The sequence below is a fragment of the Amblyraja radiata genome, chromosome 4 (genome assembly GCF_010909765.2).
Source record: "Amblyraja radiata isolate CabotCenter1 chromosome 4, sAmbRad1.1.pri, whole genome shotgun sequence".
In the NCBI taxonomy this organism is placed as follows: Eukaryota; Metazoa; Chordata; class Chondrichthyes; order Rajiformes; family Rajidae; genus Amblyraja; species Amblyraja radiata.
The window spans coordinates 71,973,058-71,992,544 of NC_045959.1; the positions used below are offsets into that span (position 1 = coordinate 71,973,058).

The window sequence follows — 19,487 nt, forward strand, 5'->3', positions numbered from 1 at the left end:
TCCGCTCGGCAGCAGCGCCACCTCACCGCTATTTCCGAGCTCACGACGGACATCCGCCACATCGCCAGGAAAAATAACCTGGTCGCGGACGCCTTGTCCCGCCCGGCTGTTATTGCCGTTCTCGACCCCAGGAATCGATTACTCCGCTTTGGTAGCGGACGAGGAGATGAGGGCGTACAGAACTGCCATCACAGGGCTGGTGCTCGAGGACGTGCCTTTGGGTTCTGCTGGCATCACTGTCCTGTGTGACGTCTCCATGTCTATTGTTCCGGCAGCCTGGCATCGTCGGGTTTTCGACGCCATTCATGGTTTGGCCCACCCATCCATCCGGGCGACGGTGGCATTGGTTGCTGCAAGATTCGTATGGCACGGATTGCGGAAGCAGGTCGGTCATTGGGTCCAGATGTGCATTCCCTGTCAAACATCGAAGGTTCAGCGGCACGTCCGGGCACCAGTTCAGGACTTTGCGGTGCCTCGCCGACGTTTTGACCACGTCCACGTGGATATCGTGAGGCCTCTTCCTCCATCCCGCGGAAGTTCACATTTGCTTACGGTGGTGGACCGTTTCAACCAGCGGTGGCCGGAGGCCATCTCGCTTGTCGACAGCACGTGGCCTGGTGGCCTATTAGGTTGCCCGTTTCGGGATACCGCTGGACATATCGTCCGACCGGGGTGCCCAATTCACGTCGGAGCTGTGGTCAGCAATGGCTCGCCTGTTTGGGGCTCAGCTCCACAACTCAACGGCCTATCACCCCCAGTTGAATGGGTTGGTGGAACATTTCCACCGTCGGCTTAAGGACGCTTTGAAGGCTCGCCTCACCGGTCCCGGTTGGATGGACGAGTTGCCGTGGGTCTTGCTGGGGATTCGCACCGCCCCAAAGGAGGATTTGCAGGCTTCATCAGCTGAGTTGGTTTACTGCGTTCCACTGACCGTGCCCAGGGAGTTTATCCCAACCACTGGCGGCCCCCAGGAGTCGCCGTCATCCATGTTGGTCCAACTGCGGGAGAGGGTCAGCGCCCTGTCTCCTGTCCCAACGTCTCGGCATGGTGTCGCTCCATCTCACATGCCGCCGGCACTTGCGGACAGTCAGTATGTCTTCCTCCGCCACGATGCCCACAAGTCGCCCTTGCAGCGCACTTACGAAGGTCCTTTTCGGGTGCTATGGCACGGACCCACTACTTTTGAATTGGACATGGGGGGGGTTCGGGGGGGGAGACCGTTACAGTGGCTCGTTTGAAGCCGGCCCATTTGGACCGGAGCGAGCCAGTCAAGGTGGCCCAGCCTCGCCGTCGAGGGCGTTCGCCATCTCGGGTCCCACCTAGTTCGTCCTTACCAGAAAATAAACCTTTGCATGGGGACGTACGTATGAGGTCCAGCCGCATCGTTCGGCTGCCCGTCTGTTTTTGTGCCTCCGGTTCTGGGGTGGGGGTGTAATGTGGCGGCACTGGGTGACGGGCCACGAGCTGTACATAACCTCCGGCTGTTGGGAGAATCCCGTGTCCCAGTGACGAGAGATAGGGGTCACAGTTTGGTCACGGGTGCCCCATGGGAGTATTTAAAGGTTAATCGCGCGCACACAGTGTTGATGAGTGTGGAGTTAGTGTAGAATAAAGAGCCTGTATTTCGGACAAACTTTGTGTCTGCCTCGTTCTTTAACGGACAACACCGCGATTAATCATCTTCGGAGAACTTGGATAGGTGATGTTTCGGGTCGGGACCCTTCTTCAAACTTTAGACCCTTCTTTCACCCGAAACGTCACCTGTCCATGTTCTCCACAGATACTGCCTGACACGTTGAGTTACTCCAGCACTTTGTATTTTTTCGTAAACCAGTATCTTTAGTTCCTTGTGTTCCAAAATGTAATGCTTTATAAATGTCCAGAGATGCTGCCAGTCCCGCGGAGTTATTCCAGCACTTTGCGTCTGTCTCCCTGGAGACCTCGTTTTCCACGCAATGTGACATCTACCGTGCATACATTGCCAACTGTTGTTTTGGCAGCAGCAACATTATCTCCCGGTTAGTACACAGAGTGTTGCTGAGGCCTAGTTTATGTAGAGACAAGAAACTGTAGATGCTGGAATCATGATCATAAAACACACACAAAGTGTTGGAAGAACTCACACAGCGCTGGAGTAACTCAGCGGGACAGATTCAGATTCAGATTCAGATTCAATTTTAATTGTCATTGTCAGTGTACAATACAGAGACAACAAAATGCATTTAGCATCTCCCTGGAAGAGCGACATAGCAAATGATTTGAATAAATAATAATGTGATAATAAGTGTCCGGGGGGTGGGGGGGTGATTGGCAGTCACCGAGGTACGTTGTTGAGTAGAGTGACAGCCGCTCACGGGACAGGCAACCTCAGCGGAGGGAATGGACGTACGTTTATTCGGCTCGAAAAGGGACCCGATCCGAAACGTTGCCTATCCATTCCCTCCACAGATGCTGCCTGACCCGCTGGCTTACTTCAACACTTCGTGAGTTCATGTCATAGGAGCAGAATTAGGCCATTCGGCCCATCGAGTTACTCCAACATTTGTGTTTCGCTCAACATGCCAGCATCTGTTGTCCCCCATGTCTCCATTTGACAGCTGGAAGAACTCAGCGGGTCATGGAGTCTGAAGAAGGACCCTGACCCGAAAACTCGCCTGCCCGTTTCCTTCCACCGAATTCATGTAGTCACATTCTCGCCGGTGAGCTACAACGAGTGCAACCGCCACCGCTCCACCTTGGACCTCAGCAGGAACAATATCTTCTACATCAGCCCGGTGCAGTTCGAGAACCTCTCGTTCATCAAGTGTCTCAAACTGTCTGGCAATGCCCTCAGCCAAACCCTGAATGGTTCCGAGTTCCTTTCCCTCCCTCACCTGCGCTACCTGGACCTCTCAAACAACCGCATCGACCTCCTCTACGAGTCCGCCTTTCAGGAGCTGCAGGAAGTTCAAGTGCTGGACCTCAGCAACAACAACCACTATTTCCAGATAGAAGAGTTGACGCACAGATTAAACTTCATCCACACCCTCACCGATCTCTCCAAGCTGATCATGAGCAAGAATGACATCTACACCTCAGCCGACTCACAGCTGAGGAGCAATTTGCTGAGCGTGCTGGAGTTCCAGGACAACCAGTTGAATTAAATGTGGAGCGACGGCAATTACATGTACATTGAGTTCTTTGAGAACCTCTCCAACCTGAGCCGCCTCGACCTCTCGGGCAACAGACTCGCGTTCATGCCGCACGACGTGTTTGACCACCTGCCCCCGCTACTCAAGGAGCTTGTGCCGAACGGTAACCAGCTGCAGAGCTTCAACTGGGGCAGGCTTTACCTGCTAGGCAGGTTGGAGCTGCTGGATGTCGGTAGCAACCCGTTGACCATGGTGCCTCGCATCCTGTCCAACTGCACCCAGACCCTGCGCGTCTTCAACCTCACCCGCAACCAGATCTCCAAGCTGACCAAGGACTTCCTGCGGGATGTAACCTCCCTGCAGTACCTGGATCTCAGCTACATCAACCTGAAGACCATCCAGGCCTTCAGTTTCCCGGACAGCGCCATCAAACACCTTCGGGAGCTGCGGCTTAGCAGCAACCACTTTCTCTGCACCTGCGACGCCAGGTGGTTCGTGTGGGGGATCAATCAGGACAAGATCTACATCCCTCGCCTGGTCACCGATGTCGCCTGCACCTCCCCCAATGCCCACCGTGGCCACAGCGTCATCATGGTGGACCTGCACTCCTGCGAGTTGGACTACCTGGGCATTGGCCTCTACACTTTCTCCGCCTTGATCACCCTCTTGCTCCTGGTGACCTTGGAAAAAATACGAGGTACGTTGCCTGTGGCTGGAGTTTGCAAACAATTGAATGGGTTGTCACAATTCATTCATTTATGTTGGGAACGCATATGAGCAGAATCTGAGAATCGAGCGGCGTCCCAGAGAAGCTTGCAGCTACATAAAAGGCACGGAGAAGCTGATCATCGGGGCAGTTCTGTCCATGGTCATGGGAGGCTTTTTATAGTTTAAAAAAACTGCATGACATCATTTTTATCCATGTGATGATTTTTCCACACGTCGGTAGTCGTTGTTGGCTCAAGAGTAACTCGGGAGAGGAACTTGGTAACTCGGGAGAGGAACTTGGTATATCGCAGAAATGAGAAGTAAACGGCAAACTTAGACATACACATGGGAACTCGTTTAAACTCGTGAACATAAACTTGGAATCTCGTGGACAACCACGAGTTTGATTTATTCTTTCGGGATCTCTCGTGCATGGATTCGCATCGTGAGACAGGGCCATTATTCTGCTTTGTTTAGCTTTCAGGGAAACTAAAATCTCATAAATGAAGTATTCACAAATGCAATTCCACCCTAAAAAAAATTGTATTATTTTAACTTTTGAAAATAATTCAATGTTCATGCTAATTTTCCCCATAACCATATTTTTAAGTGCACCTACAAAAGGTTTAATCATGTGCAATATAAATGAACTTACTTTAATCTGACTTGTAAGTTGTTTGCAAGTTCCTGCTTTGCAGTGGTACACTTCTGTTTAATATCCAGCAGCTTCTTGTGGTTTGTTAACATGATCATTAACTGATTTGCATGACTTAAACATAAATCAGGAAGAACAGAGGGATCTTTCAGGTTTTCAGCTCTCTTCTGATTAGCTAAAAATCCCTGTTGGCATAAAACAATGCATTAATAGTACAACACAACCAGAGTCAGTTTTGATTTTTTAGTTTGCTCTTGGATCAATTTGGGTGTGTATTTTGGTGTTAGTGTTGAATAATTCTAGTATTGTTATTATCAAAGTACATCACTCAAAATACATCAATTATTCATCTTCATGAATAGAAAGTGGGGGAAATGTCCACATGGTAAAGGTATTTGTAGAATATAAACTCAGTTTGAAAGTCGTGCCCTAAAGCATTAATTTTTCAAAAATTCCCACACTAAGGGGTTATGTAAAAATGTTACATGATTTTAAGGGGCAAAGTTTACAGGAGATGCAACTTTTCTTATGGTACGGCGCTGTGTGGGGTGGTGATGAAAATGCATACAATAGAGGTATTTAAGAGGCTTTTAGATAGGTCCAGGGTTATGCAGGGAATGGAGGGATATGGATCATGTGCACGCAGAAAAGATTAGTTTAATTTGACATCATGTTCTGCAAGGATATTGTGGTCCAAGGACTTGATCCTGTGCTGTACTGCTCTATGTTCTATGATAATGCCAAGATAATCCGTCTGTAGTAATACCTTGAGACTTCTTCAAAGTAGGCATACCTTGAGGCTTCTTCAAAGTAGGCATACCTTGAGACTTCTTCAAAGTAGGCATACCTTGAGTCTTCTTCAAAGTAGGCATACCTTGAGACTTCTTCAAAGTAGGCATACCTTGAGTAAGCAAGAAATGCAACACCTGTCCCTTCACCTCCCCCCTCGACTCCATCCAAGGTCCCAAGCAGTCGTTCCAGGTGCGACAAAGGTTCACCTGTATCTCCTCCAACCTCATCTACTGCATCCGCTGCTCTAGATGTCAGCTGATTTACATCGGTGAGAGCAAGCGTAGGTTGGGCGATCGTTTCGCCGAACACCTCCGCTCAGTCCGCAATAACCTACCTGACCTCCCGGTGGCTCAGCACTTCAACTCCCCCTCCCATTCCCAATCCGACCTCTCTGTCCTGGGTCTCCTCCATTGCCAGAGTGAGCAACAGCGGAAATTGGAGGAACAGCACCTCATATTCCGTCTGGGGACCTTGCGTCCTTATGGCATTAACATAGAATTCTCCCAATTTGGCTAGCCCTTGCTGTCTCCTCCCCTTCCTTAACCCTCTAGCTGTCTCCTCCCACCCTCCCATCCGCCCGCCCTCGGGCTCCTCCTCCTCCTCCCCTTTTCCTTTTTTCTTTCCCCCACCCCCCATCAGTCTGAAGAAGGGTTTCGGCCCGAAACGTCGCCTATTTCCTTCGCTCCATAGATGCTGCTGCACCCGCTGAGTTTCCCCAGCAATTTTGTGTACCTCCGTCTGTAGTAATGTTGAGTGCACGATAATGCCAATAAATAAACAAAGCACGGTAGTAAAGTAGTTTAGTTTAATTTAGAGATATAGCGCAGAAACAAGCCCTTTGGCCCACCAAGTCCGAGCCGACCAGCAATCCCCGTACATTTATACTATCCTACGCACACTAGGGACAATTTACAATTATACATCCAGAACATTAACATGGATTGTGAATATTACTCTGAAGACAAGTTCAATGCAAATGTGAAAATGGAGGGGTTTTCAGTGGTTCACTTTAATAGGAGTCTCTATAGTAACTTCTCCAAAATTAATGATTACCTTCAACAGTTTCAGCAAAAGTTCAGCGCAATGGCAATATCAGAGACTTGGCTGAGTGATAGTAAAGAACTATAGGATGGATTAGAAGGCTATGAAATGTTTTGGCAAATTTACAAACAAAACAGGGTTAATAAAAGGGGAGGTGGTATGGCCTTATTTGTGATGTCTGCTCTTAAATGTAAGTTTATTGGTGATATGACAATTGCTATTGACAATTTGATGGAATGTGTAACCATTGAAATGAATATTCAAAGATTCAAAAATATATTAATTAGTTGCATTTATAGAACACCGGGGTCATGTATTGACCAATTTAATAAGAAGGTTTCTGAATTATATGATAAACATAATGATAAGGTGATTTTGGTTTGTGGTGACTTAAATATTGATTTACTGAAATATAATGAGCATACTGCTCAGCTAACCTAGTGTTCTTCATGGTTAAATGCAGACCATTCTATCTGCCCAGAGAGTTTACCTCCACTGCTGTGACTGCAGCCGATATTCCTCCTGATGCTAATGCTAAGCTTGCAATGAAGGAACTGCATACTGCCATTAGCAAACAACAGACTCACATCCCGAGGCAGCCTTCATTGTTGCGGGTGACTTCAATCACTCCAACCTGAAGACTGTATTCCCCAAATTCCACCAACATGTCTCCTTCGCCACTAGAGAAGACAAGATACTGGACAAAGTTTACATAAATATGGCTGAAGCTTACAAAGCCGTCCCCCTCCCCCACCTTGGACAGTCTGATCACCTCTCATTGTTCCCGCTCCCAAAGTACTCCCCAATCATCAAACGTGTTAAACCCACAGTGAGGACAATTAAAGTTTGGTCAGAGGAGGCGGACTCCACACTTCAGCAGCGTTTTGGAAACAATGACTGGAATGAGTTTGCAGCTCAGGCCACCCTTGACTCCCACACGGACATTGACTCTTATACATCCTCTGTTTTGGACTTTATCAACTCCACCATCAACTCCCTCAAACGGATTACCACATTCCCGAATCAGAAGCCATGGATGAACAGCGAGGTCAGGCTACTGCTGAAAGCACGGGACGCCGCTTTCAGGTCAGGCGATGCTCGAACCTACAGTTCATCCAGGGCTAACCTGAAGAGGGGCATCAAGCAGGCCAAGCATAGCTACAAGCTAAGGATTGAGGAGCACTTCAATAACAACTCCGACCCCCGACGCATGTGGCAAGTCATACAGGCCATCACGGACTATAGATCCACCAACACCACCTCCACATCCAGCAACGCCTCCTTCCTTGAGGAGCTTAACCACTTTTATGGCCGCTTTGACAGGGACAATCAAGAGATGGCCATCAATGCTGTGCTCCCTGCTGATCACCAGCCCCTCACACTCACCCCCTACGACGTGTATGTGGCACTGAGCAGGATTAATGCACGAAAGGCTGCTGGCCCTGACGGCATCCCCGGGCGCAGTCCTCAGGGCCTGTGCTGCGCAGCTGACAGATGTCTGGACTGACATCTTCAACCTGTCACTTGCCCAAGCAGTTGTCCCCACGTGCCTTAAAATCACCTCCATCGTGCCGGTGCCAAAACACTCCACTGCGGCGAGCCTCAACGACTTCCGCCCTGTTGCTCTTACTCCCATCATCACTAAGTGCTTCAAGAGGCTGGTCCAGGCACACCTCAAAGGCTGCCTACCTCCCACACTGGAACCCTATCAGTTCGCCTACCGCAAGAACAGGAGTACGGAGGATGCCATCTCTACGGCACTTCACTCCACCCTCTCCCACCTCGACAACAGAGACACCTACGTGAGAATGCTGTTCATCGACTATAGCTCAGCATTTAACACCATTATTCCCTCAAAACTGATCACCAAACTCAGTGATCTGGGCATCGACCCCTCCCTCTGCAACTCCCAGTCACCCCCCCCCCCCCCCGTACACTGCACAATTACAATAAAGATTGAATCTGAATCTGATACAAAAACAACAGAATTTGTTAATATTATGTTTAGCTTGAGTTTCTATCCGTTAATTGTAAAGTCTAGTAGAATAACAAAGGATAGTTTAACATTGTTTGATAATATTTTCATTAATGTAATTGATGGGAAGATAAAAAGTGGACTAATTAGTGACTGATATAAGTGATCATTTGCCTGTTTTTACAGTGTTGGAGGTTAACAATGTCAAAATTAAGAACAAAGAGACAGGTTAGAATCTGGTTAGAATAAAATCACCAGAGACAATTATAGCTTTTAAGACAGAACTCTTGAATTATGACTGGCAAGAAGTTTATGTAGATGATATTAATGAATCATATGAAGCATTTTTAGAGACATTCTTGACAATTTATGACCGACATTGTCCTTTGAAAGAGTATAGACACAATTCCAAAAAGAGGGTGAAACCATGGTTAACAAAGGGGTTGGGAAAAGCTTGTAAAAAGAAAAATAGGCTTTATAGGGAATTTATTAAATATCAAACAAAGGAAAAGGAGGACAAGTACAAAAAATATAAAAACAGACTGACATTAATTATGTGATCACAAAAAAAAAAAGATTATGATGATCAAATGTTGCAAAAACATAAAAAATAATATTAAGGCGGAGTGTACTTAATGATATAATTAAAAATAGTAGTAAAATGGATTTTCCAACATATTTTGTAAAAAAAGATAATTCAATTATTGAAAATACAGACATTGCTAATGAGTTGAATGATTTGTTTGTTAATGTAGGCCCAAATTTGGCAAAGAAAATTAACCTTCTTAGAGATGAAAACGTAAATTTTGATTTTGAACTTAACAACAGCAATTCAATGTTCCTTGTTGGAGTTTGTGAGAGTGATGTGTTAGAAGTCGTCAGAAAGTTTAAGGATAAAAAAATCAACTGATGGTAACACCATTGATATGTCACTTATAAAAGAAGTAATTGATTGTGTCATCGAGCCCTTTACCTATATATGCAATAAATCCTTTCTAAAAGGTGTTTTTCCCAATAAAATGAAAATGGCTAAGGTGGTTCCAATTTATAAAAAATGGTGACAAACATATTGTATCAAATTATAGACCTGTGTCTTTGCTACCTCCATTTTCTAAAATACTTGAAAAGCTATTTGTGAATAGACTTGATGATTTAATTGAGAAATATGAGTTATTGAATGATCATCAATATGGGTTTAGTAATCGATCAACATCTTTAGCAGTGATGGATTTTGTAGAAAATATAGCAACAGCAATAGATAAGAAAATACACACTGTGGGTGTATTTATTGATTTACGTAAAGCATTTGATACAATTGATCATTCCTTACTTTTGCAGAAATTGGAAAGTTATGGTATGAGGTGTCACACAAAATTGGTTGGGAAGTTATTTAAGTAATAGGTTTCAGTATGTAAAAATTAATAATACTGAATCACAGCTTAGAAGAGTAACCTGTGGTGTTCCACAAGGTTAGGTACTGGGACCCAAGTTAGTTATACTTTATTTAAAAGATATTTGTAAAGTATCCAATACGTTGAAATTTGTTACGTTTGCGGATGATACAAATGTATTTTGTTCAGGGAATGATACAAAATAACTATTGAAAACAGCAGAAAGAGAATTGATAGTGCTATAAAAATGGTTTGATATTAATAAATTATCCCTAAATGAAAACAAAATTTATGGTGTTTGGTGGTGACAGGGTTAATTGTGAGATAAAATTGAATTTAAATGGAGTTGAAATTGAAAGAGTATATCAAACAAAATTCCTGGGAGTGATTACAGATCATAAACTTTGTTGGAAGCCACATATAGAATACATCAAACGGAAATTATCTAAATCCTTTGCTATTCTTTACAAAACAAAGGATCGGTTGAATAAGAAATGGTTGTATATATTGTATGTCTGAAGAAGGGTTTCGGCCCGAAACGTCGCCTATTTCCTTCGCTCCATAGATGCTGCTGCACCCGCTGAGTTCCTCCAGCAATTTTGTGTACCTTGTATATATTGTATTGCTCGCTTATAATGCCATATATGTCATATTGTGTTGAAGTTTGGGGAAATGTATGGGGGGGGGGGGGGGGGAGTAAGGAGAAAACTAAGACTCATAACATCACATCATCTGCAAGCCAGAATGTTTCAGTGCTTGGAACAGTACAAAAATCTGACCAGCAAACGGGGTCCAAACCCTGTAATAAATTGCATAAACCAAGCAAATGTTCTCTTCACATCAAATGGGTAGAAATATGTTTTACTCATGTTAATGTTTGCCAATATATTTCATTTTACCGACTTGTCGGGCACAACATAAATGCAGCATTTGTTAATTCAGGTAGTCGCATAACTCAACTGCACTATGAATTAACATGACTACTTCAGTCCAGGTTTTCCAGACAACGAGTCACACAAACAAATAGCACAGATGTTAGTGGCAGCTGCATGGGAGAGAAAAGGTTTAGAAAGATATGGGCCAAATGCAGACAAATGGAACTAGTTCAGACGCAGCATCTTGGTCAGCTTAGGCAATGTTTCCATGCGGTATCATACTAAATACAATTCTGCAACTTTCCCAAATCAATCGAATCAAGGAACCAAGAATAAAATGACAGTATTAACTATTATCAATACAAATAAATCTTGATAATCTTATGCTTTGTTGTATGACGTACAAGTGACTGTTAAAGTGACACATTAAGCTAGTATTTATTGCTTAGCCACTGCAAATGCCTTAAAAGTAAGTTTTATATAAATGAATTATCATCCTATCAATTCCACCACCACACACAAGACACACAAGAAGCGCAAGACAGACACCATTATATGCAGATGCCGAGAAGTGTGTTCAGCTCTGGCTGAACAACTAATCTTGTGTGAGGACTCGATAAGAAGATCCTATCAATTATACGTCAAATAACTATTTGATTTTTTGATACCCATTTTAAATCCATTCCAGTCTTTATACTGTGCTCTAAAATACTAAAATGTCAGCTAAAAAATGTCAGCTTTATGACAGAGAAACACTCTCTTCCCTCACCACATCCATCTGGTTGGAAGTGGTGGGTGAAGGGAATGTTTCCCTTATTGCCCAAATACACTAATCCCATTTGCCCACATTAGGATTGTATCCTTCTATGCTTTGCTTACGACTGTCTAAATACCTATTAACTATACTAACTGTATCCAAATCCATCTCCTCCACTGGTAGCACATTAAATAAAAACATTATTTAATTAAAAAAAACTCTTCAATGCCCTTTCAAACTTACATCCCCCTTATGTTATGCACACTTGTGTCACTGTTCAGGCGGAGTTTTTTTTATTTTTTTTTAAACTATACCTCATACAAACTTGTGTGGGTCACCACTTATTCTCCTTTGTTTCCAGGAAAACAAGCCTAGCCTATCCAATCTCTCCATATAATTAAAGTCTCAAATTCAGGCAACATACTGATGAATTTCAACTGCACTCCCTCCAGCAGAATTATGACATTCCTAAGGTGCGACAAACAGATGTTCCAAATGTGGCCAAACCAGCTTTTACAGAAATATATCATTCCACCACTACTCTCCATCACCAAGCCAATATTGGATAAATTGGCCTGCTCACCTTGGATCCCAGATTCCTTAGCTTTCTGGATCAGTCTATCATGCAGGGACTTATCAAATCCCTGACTAATGATCATATAGACGGCATTTATTGCCCTCATGCATCTCCTTTGTTACCTTCTCGAAACGCACCATATACGCTGCATTTCATCCTCACAAAACCACGCTGACTTTTAGTCCCTATCCTTCTCCGAGAGTATTCTCCAATAATTTGTCTACCACTGTCTTAAGGCCAATTAGCATGTAGTTACCTAGCTTATCCCTGGCAACTTAAACTATTCTCCTATCATCTGGTATTTCAAGTGTAGACAACGACGATGCAAAAGAAAATCTTTGTCAGAGCCCCAATTTCCTCACTATTTCCCCATAGCATTCTGATAGATCTCAACCCACCCTGAAGATCTTTTGTATTGTTCTATTAACAGAATGTTTGTATCAAGTTCGGTTAATACCTGTTAAAATTATATCGATAAATAGCTCGGACTTTACATCTCAATCCTCTTAAAATACTCCACACAATCTGTTATCCAGTATTAACCTATATTTTTGTGATGAAGATTTACCTGGGCTAATTCTTTTTGTTCATTCACCAGTCTATTACAACTGGCTATCATTTGATCGAGAGCATACAATCGGTCCTCAAGTCCTTTAATTGCCTTCATGTTCTGATTATCAAGTTTCGCAATGGTTTCACGACACTCTGTCAGAAATGGCTGAAGAATTTCTGGATCAAGCTGAAAGAAAGTACAATTTTAGACATTCTCACTTGCAACATTTCATTTTTCCACACAATTTACCTACAATTACATAGATGATTACACCCCAAAAATTCTGCTGCTGTACAAATATACTATGATGTGAGAATCAGCTAGCTGGAAAAAATAAACTTTGGAAAAAAAATGAAGACGAGTTTCGACCCGAAACGTTGCCTATTTCCTTCGCTCCATAGATGCTGCCTCACCTGCTGAGTTTCTCCAGCATTTTTGTCTACATTGGGGAAAAAAACATGTTTTTCACATACATGCTCATTCTGTGATCTAGTTGAGGCTATAATTGCAGAAACAATTGAACTTTCAATCTTCAAAAATATTGTCCCATTTGATCGAGAGCATACAATCGGTCCTCGTCCTTTAATTGCCTTCATGTTCTGATTGTCCCATTTCTTAAAAATAATAACTTAAATTTATCATCAGGCCTCACATATAAATAGTCTATAGTTTACATATGTAGGCTTATGAATACATCAGGTTCAAAGCCAGATGAAGAGAACAACATAGACGTTGAACTTCTAGCTTAAATTCAATTATATGACGGTCTATTTAATATTAAACTTCCGATGAAAAACGAACTATTTACAAGTAGATGGAAAATATGATAAAAGTAGTTTCAATTTATTTTCAAAATTCTAGATGATCAGACGAGTTGAAAAGGCTAAATTTCATTTTACAATTCAACTAGAAAACAGGTCATAATCTTCTGCATTATACCACCCAAACACAATGTTATTTTCAATCGAAATCTCAAAAGTACTCACTCGGTTCATTGAATCAAAGCATTTCCTGACCAGTGATTCCACGTCATTCGGTCTGTCTTGAACATTAATCCAGTCCAGTAAGGAGACATTAAAGAAAGCTTGGTCTTTCATTTCTTCATTTAATTCATTTTCTGCTATGGTCCTCTGAGGGCTCCCCATGCTGTTCTCAATGTCTTTTTCTTCCTGCAGAATACTATTCTTTGCGGAATGTCCAAATGATCCAGAACTCGACAGTGATTTCCTGCAAACTGCAGGCTTAACAGAACAAAGTACTGAATTGGTGGACTTCTCATCATCAGACTCCTCTTCTAGATTTTCTCTTTCGGCAGGGAACCTGAGTCTCTCCTGACATTCTCGGTAGCTATGTCTGGTCAGGCACTCCAACAGTGGCATTTTAGCCATAACTGAGACAGCTGTGCCTAGGCTTAATTCATAATATAAGATAATATTAGTACAGTCTGAATTGAAGAGTCCACCTCTAATCAGATTGGAACATTTACATTTTTTTTGTTCCTGGTGGCAAAGATTAAGCATTAAATCTTCAATATTAAATAGGCTTTGAAGACGTATGTCTTTTTGACCGTACATTCATGACGTAGCTTGAAAGTTTTTGCAAAAGTGTGCGGGCCAAGCTGCCATGCCAGAACTTCTGCATTGTGAAGGACACATTAAATTAATGTAAGAACAACTCATATAATTGCTCACTTGCACAAATGTCAAATCTGTGAAGGTTTCTGGATTTTTCCTTTCAATTAAAATAATACCAATTACTTTGAACACATATTCCAGACATCAAGAGATCTCATATTTTACAATTTGAAATCCAACTTCACAAAATATTTAAAATGAATGAGGAATATGGTTTATACAGCTGCTCCTCGACCTACGATGGGGTTACGTTCCGATAAACCCATCGTAAATGGAAAATATCGCAAGACGAAAATGCATTTAATACAACGTGATCACGTGCCCGGAAGTGACATGCGCTCGCTGCCGTTGCCGAGCATTTGCATCATCATGAAGTTGAGATATCGTGAGTCGAAGCATCATAAATCTGGGAGCATCTGTACGTTAAAGCATCATTAAGGCAATGATTTTCCAGTTTCTTTAAAATTGTTCACTAAAATCAACAGCAAACATATCTAAATATCAACATATCTAAAAATAGCAAAAGAAAATTGTTCATTCATTACTAAAAGACGTAAAAGGCAAATTAGTTACATTATTCAATACACTAAACCCTCACAATAACGGACGGACCACAGGAGGGAGGGGAGGATGGTCTCCATTATTGATGACCGTCTGCTATAACAGATTAAGGGGAGTAAAGTTTAACCCAAGGCCAGGCGGAAAGAAATGCATCTTTGGCCAGTTAAACAAGCGAGAATTCACAGGCTGTGGAGCCTCAGAGCCGCCGACCACACATGTGGTGCACCAGGGAAGGGTCATGCTGCTTGCTCTCTCCACTTCCGTAACCGGAAGCATGCCATGCAGCGCTAGCTCATTGGGTGCCTGATGGAAGTCGGGGAGGAATGCAACGGGACCCACAGGTCCGCTATAACCGAAATCCTCTTTATAGAGGTCCATCATTATTACTAGGGTTTACTGTACTGTTAAATACAGGACATTTTAAACAATTGCAAAATGAAAGCCCAATAGAAGGAAATGGTGAGAACAGCAGAAAAATAGGACCGCTGCCAAAAGTAAAAAATAAAAAAATCAAGGAATATAAAGAAGCAAATCTCAAATTGAGGGTCAACTGATGATTTCATGCACAACTGTATCGTGCTGAAAAACATTTCCTTGCAGAAGGTACAGTTAATGTATTAAAGGCAATTTAGCAGTGCCACCTAGTGTGAAACCTAACCATTATTGTTAACATGGATATTTAAATTATTGTTAGTCACAACCAGGCATAACCCAGCTGGATATGAGCAAGCATTGTAAATCCTGACCAAGCAGTGTAGGAGAATAATTGAGTTGAAAATGTTATTTAATATATTATTAATCAACCAAGTGGGATAATGCACTGATAGAATAAAGTGTGGTCTTCAGGTAGGGATGACTGGAGAGCAAACATAAAAGAGTATAAAGATCACATTTCAGTTCCCCTTGTACGCTTTTTCTGTTATCACATACATATTATAAATTCTGAGGTTCATAATTATAATGGTAAATTTCACACTGCATTACTCTTGCAATTAGTAACCACAAAACAAGTCATCCACTGGGAGGGGGTGGCATTTTAATTGAAACAAAGAGTTTCATTTGCTGTTTCATTTGTTGTGATTATAGAAGTTTATAATAGAAGATCCAAGCCGCATGTATATGTTGATGCAAATTATTTTTTGGAACTCAAATGTGGTTTATAGAGGATACATTTCATATTCTCATATTTTCTTGATAACTAAGAGGTCAGTGCCAGCTCTCAGAACAATCCCAGACCCAACACTTAGTCCGTGCTATAACCTATTATTGCTCACATGCCATCAATTTCACCCTGATTTTCACCATGCGGGAAAAGTTACTTTAGCCAATTAACCCACCAGCCTTTCATCAGAATGTGGAAGGAAACTGGAGCACCCGGGGGAAAACAATATAGTCAAAGAAAGAGAGCACTGGAAGTCAGGATTAAATCTGGATTGATGGAACTATGAAGCAACAGCATCACATGCAGGACACATTGTGTCAACCTTTATGACTGGCTGACATCTAATTTAGTCTACAATTTTTCTGAAATACTATCCATCTTCAAACAGCTGTTAGTGTATCCTCTTATTATAATCATGATTTTATCCATTCTGAATCCATAAGGGAATGTAAACCATACGTAATTACAATAATCAACAAGCAAAAATACACAACACAGTCTGGAAAAAGGTCCTGACCCAATATGTCATCTGTCCAAGGTAGACACAAAATGCAGGGGTAACTCAGCGGGACAGGCAGCATCCCCGGAGTGAAGGAATGGGTGACGTTCCGGGTCGAGACCCACAGATTCTGCCTCTTGCACTTAGGTTTTTGGGTCAAGATTCCAGCACCTACAGCCTCTTGTCTCTCCAACAAATTCTCTATTTGCTGCATAAACCAATATATTTAGCAAATATCTTGCATGATCATGTTTTGTTTAAGGGATAGAACATGCAAAGTAAGCATTCAGATCCCTGCTATACAGTTCAACAACCCAATCCAAATAATGCCCAAACATTAATTTGCAAATATTTTATATCTATACAGATACCCAAACGCATCAGCTCAGAATTCCAATACCATTTCCTCGAGTCCGAAACAAAATTTGTCTGGTAACCTGTCCTGGACATTTAAGGTCATACTGTTTATAGATAGATTGGGGTAATGCTCCAGGTGCGTCAAGGACAGAGTTCATTTTTGGTAACGTTTTTAAATCAAGATTCACTTCGTAGAGATTATGTCAGCTTAAGCACTGACATTTGAATTTCATGACTAAGAATCAAGACGACAATAGTCATGGATAGATACTAGCTGTTACTACTAAGGAAAGCAACTAAAGTACAAAAAGTGAGAAGCCCAAGCTCATAAAATAAAAAAGACAGGAAAATGAAAACCCATTGGCAGACCTCCTTCAGCTAGTGAGGTCGTAGCATTTTTAATTTTCTTCGTAAAATTTGTTCTTTCAACTCTTTACTCTTTCCCCCCCCCACCCCCCACCCCCACCCCCCTTTAAAGACTAATTCCGTTTGTAGTTATTTAACGTGTCTCAATATTACCATTAATTTGGAATCAAATTATATTTGACATCAGTCCTAGGAAGCACATTGAAAATGTTTGCACCATTAGGGGGAAGAAGTGTAGTCTAGATAGTTGGGGGGAGTCAGTAGGTTTATAATAGACGTCAGTCGATAGTCTATCTCCTGTGATGGAGACGGTGAGATCAAGAAAGGGGAAGGACGTGTCAGAGATGGTCCAAGCGAATTTGAGTGCAGGATGGAAATTGGTGAAGTTAATGATGTCCATGAGTTCTGCATGGGTGCAGGAGGTAGCACCGATGCAATCGTCAATGTAACGGAGATATAGTTCGGGGATAGGGTCAGTGTACGCCTGGAATAGGGATAGTTACCTGCACAACTCCCTCGTTAACTCATCCCTTGCCACCCAAACCACCCCTCCCCACATACCTTCCCCTGTAATGGCAGAAGATGCAACACCTGTCCCTATACCTCCTCCCTCGACTCTGTCCAGGGCCCTAGATTGTCCTTTCAAGTTAGGTAGAAGTTCACATGCACTTCCTCCAACCTCATCTACTGTATCCGTTGGTCAAGGTGTAGACTCTTATACATCCGCGAGATCAAATGTAGACTGGGCGATTGTTTCGCTGAACACCTTCGCTGATATGAATAATGATTTCTCTGACCATGTAACCCTTGCATCACTTCTTTCTCCATCCCTCCCACACCCAAGTTGTACCAGCTTCAAAGTCGTCTTGTTGAATCTCATTGTCTGTAGCTCATTTTCACCTAACAAACAGCTAACAATAGCCTGTTTCCTTTATCATAGTTACTTTTTAGCATATCTTTCATTCATTTGTTCTATATCTCTCTTTAGATCACCGTTTTTTAATCTCTTGTTTCCATTTCCCCTGATTCTCAGTCTGAAGAAGGGTCTCGACCCAAAACGTCACTTATTCCTTTTCACCAGAGATGCTGCCTGACCTGCTCAGTTACTTTTTGTGTTTACCTTCCAGCAGCAACTTGGAGCACCAGAGACAAAGATTCATGGGCCAAACAATATTGTAGCTGTAGAACTGAAGAACTATGTTCCAGAACCAGCTACACATTTAGCCGAACTATTGCAGTACAGTTACAGCATTAACATCTACTTGACCATGTGGAAATTTACCCAGACGTACGCCATTCACAAAAAACAGGGCAAATCCAATTTAATTAAATCACTGCTGAACCAGTCTATTCTCCACCAGCTGAATGATAGAAGAACATAGAACATTACAGCACAGGAACAAGTCCATCATCCCACAATGTTTGTGCAAAACATGATGCCAAATTGGACACAAAATGCCAGAGTAACTCAGCGGGACAGGCAGCATCTCTGAAGAGGAATGGGTGATGTTTTGGACCAAGACCCTTCTTCAGAACGGTCTGAAGAACAATATCGACCTGAAACGTCACCCATTCCTTCTCTCCAGAGATGCTGCCTGTCCCGCTGAGTTACTCCAGCATTTTTTGTCTATCTTCGGTTTAAACCAGCATCTGCAGTTCCTTCCTACACATGATGCCAAGTTAAACTCATCTCATCTGCCTGTACACGATCCATATCCCTCTTTTCCACTATGTGTTGGGTATTTCCACCCTAGGAAAAAGATTCTGACTGTCTGTTATAAGTTGGCTTTAAGTGCTTAAGGTGACATTCACTCACTAACAGCCTGTTGGGGTTCTGCCAAAACCACTTGTCTGCACACCTCATCAAAGTCTGCATTCAAATATGAACTAAAGAGCGGAATACCAGGAAGCAAGGAGTAAGTGACTACTCATGATGTTGAGACAGCCTTTGACCAAGTACGGGGGTGGGAGATTGCAACCTTCACGTGGTCCATCCTGTTTCGACTAATGCAATCAACCCGACGTGCACAAACAAAAGATCAAATAGAACAAGTTGACCTACAACTTTAGGCTGTGCACGCCATACGCAAGAAGACCAAGTACGGCATCTATGCAGCACGTGAAATTGAAGTCAAAATGAAGGCGCTGCATTGGTTGGAGTCATAACTAATCATCCCAATAATTCATTGCAGAGCTCCTCAGGGCAGTGTGTTGAACCAACTGCCTCAATAGCACTCCCTCCATCACAAGGTCAGAAGTGGGATAATCACTGATAAATTGAACAATATTCTTGCACAAATGAAGCAGCTCACGTCTGCATGCAGCAAGACAATCAACATTTGGCTATGCTTCGAAAAATGGCAAGCAATAAATTTGTTAATGACTATTGCCCACAACAGAATCTAACCACCTACCTTAAAATTTGATGACATTACCATTACTGCAGCCCCACC

The 19,487-nt window shown here is 42.6% G+C and overlaps 1 protein-coding gene across 6 annotated transcripts in view; it reads right to left on the reverse strand.

Moving 5' to 3' along the window:
* The window catches only part of rb1cc1 (RB1 inducible coiled-coil 1), a 164,141-nt gene that overhangs the window by 115,558 nt on the left and 29,096 nt on the right, over window positions 1–19,487 (reverse strand). For all 6 annotated transcript variants that reach the window (XM_033019723.1, XM_033019722.1, XM_033019721.1 and 3 more), the window contains 3 exons: window positions 13,442–13,865; window positions 12,471–12,641; window positions 4,495–4,679 (listed from right to left, as the gene is read on the reverse strand). In XM_033019723.1, the coding sequence (XP_032875614.1) occupies window positions 4,495–4,679; window positions 12,471–12,641; window positions 13,442–13,865 (780 nt within the window). The remainder of the gene's footprint in view (window positions 1–4,494; window positions 4,680–12,470; window positions 12,642–13,441; window positions 13,866–19,487) is intronic.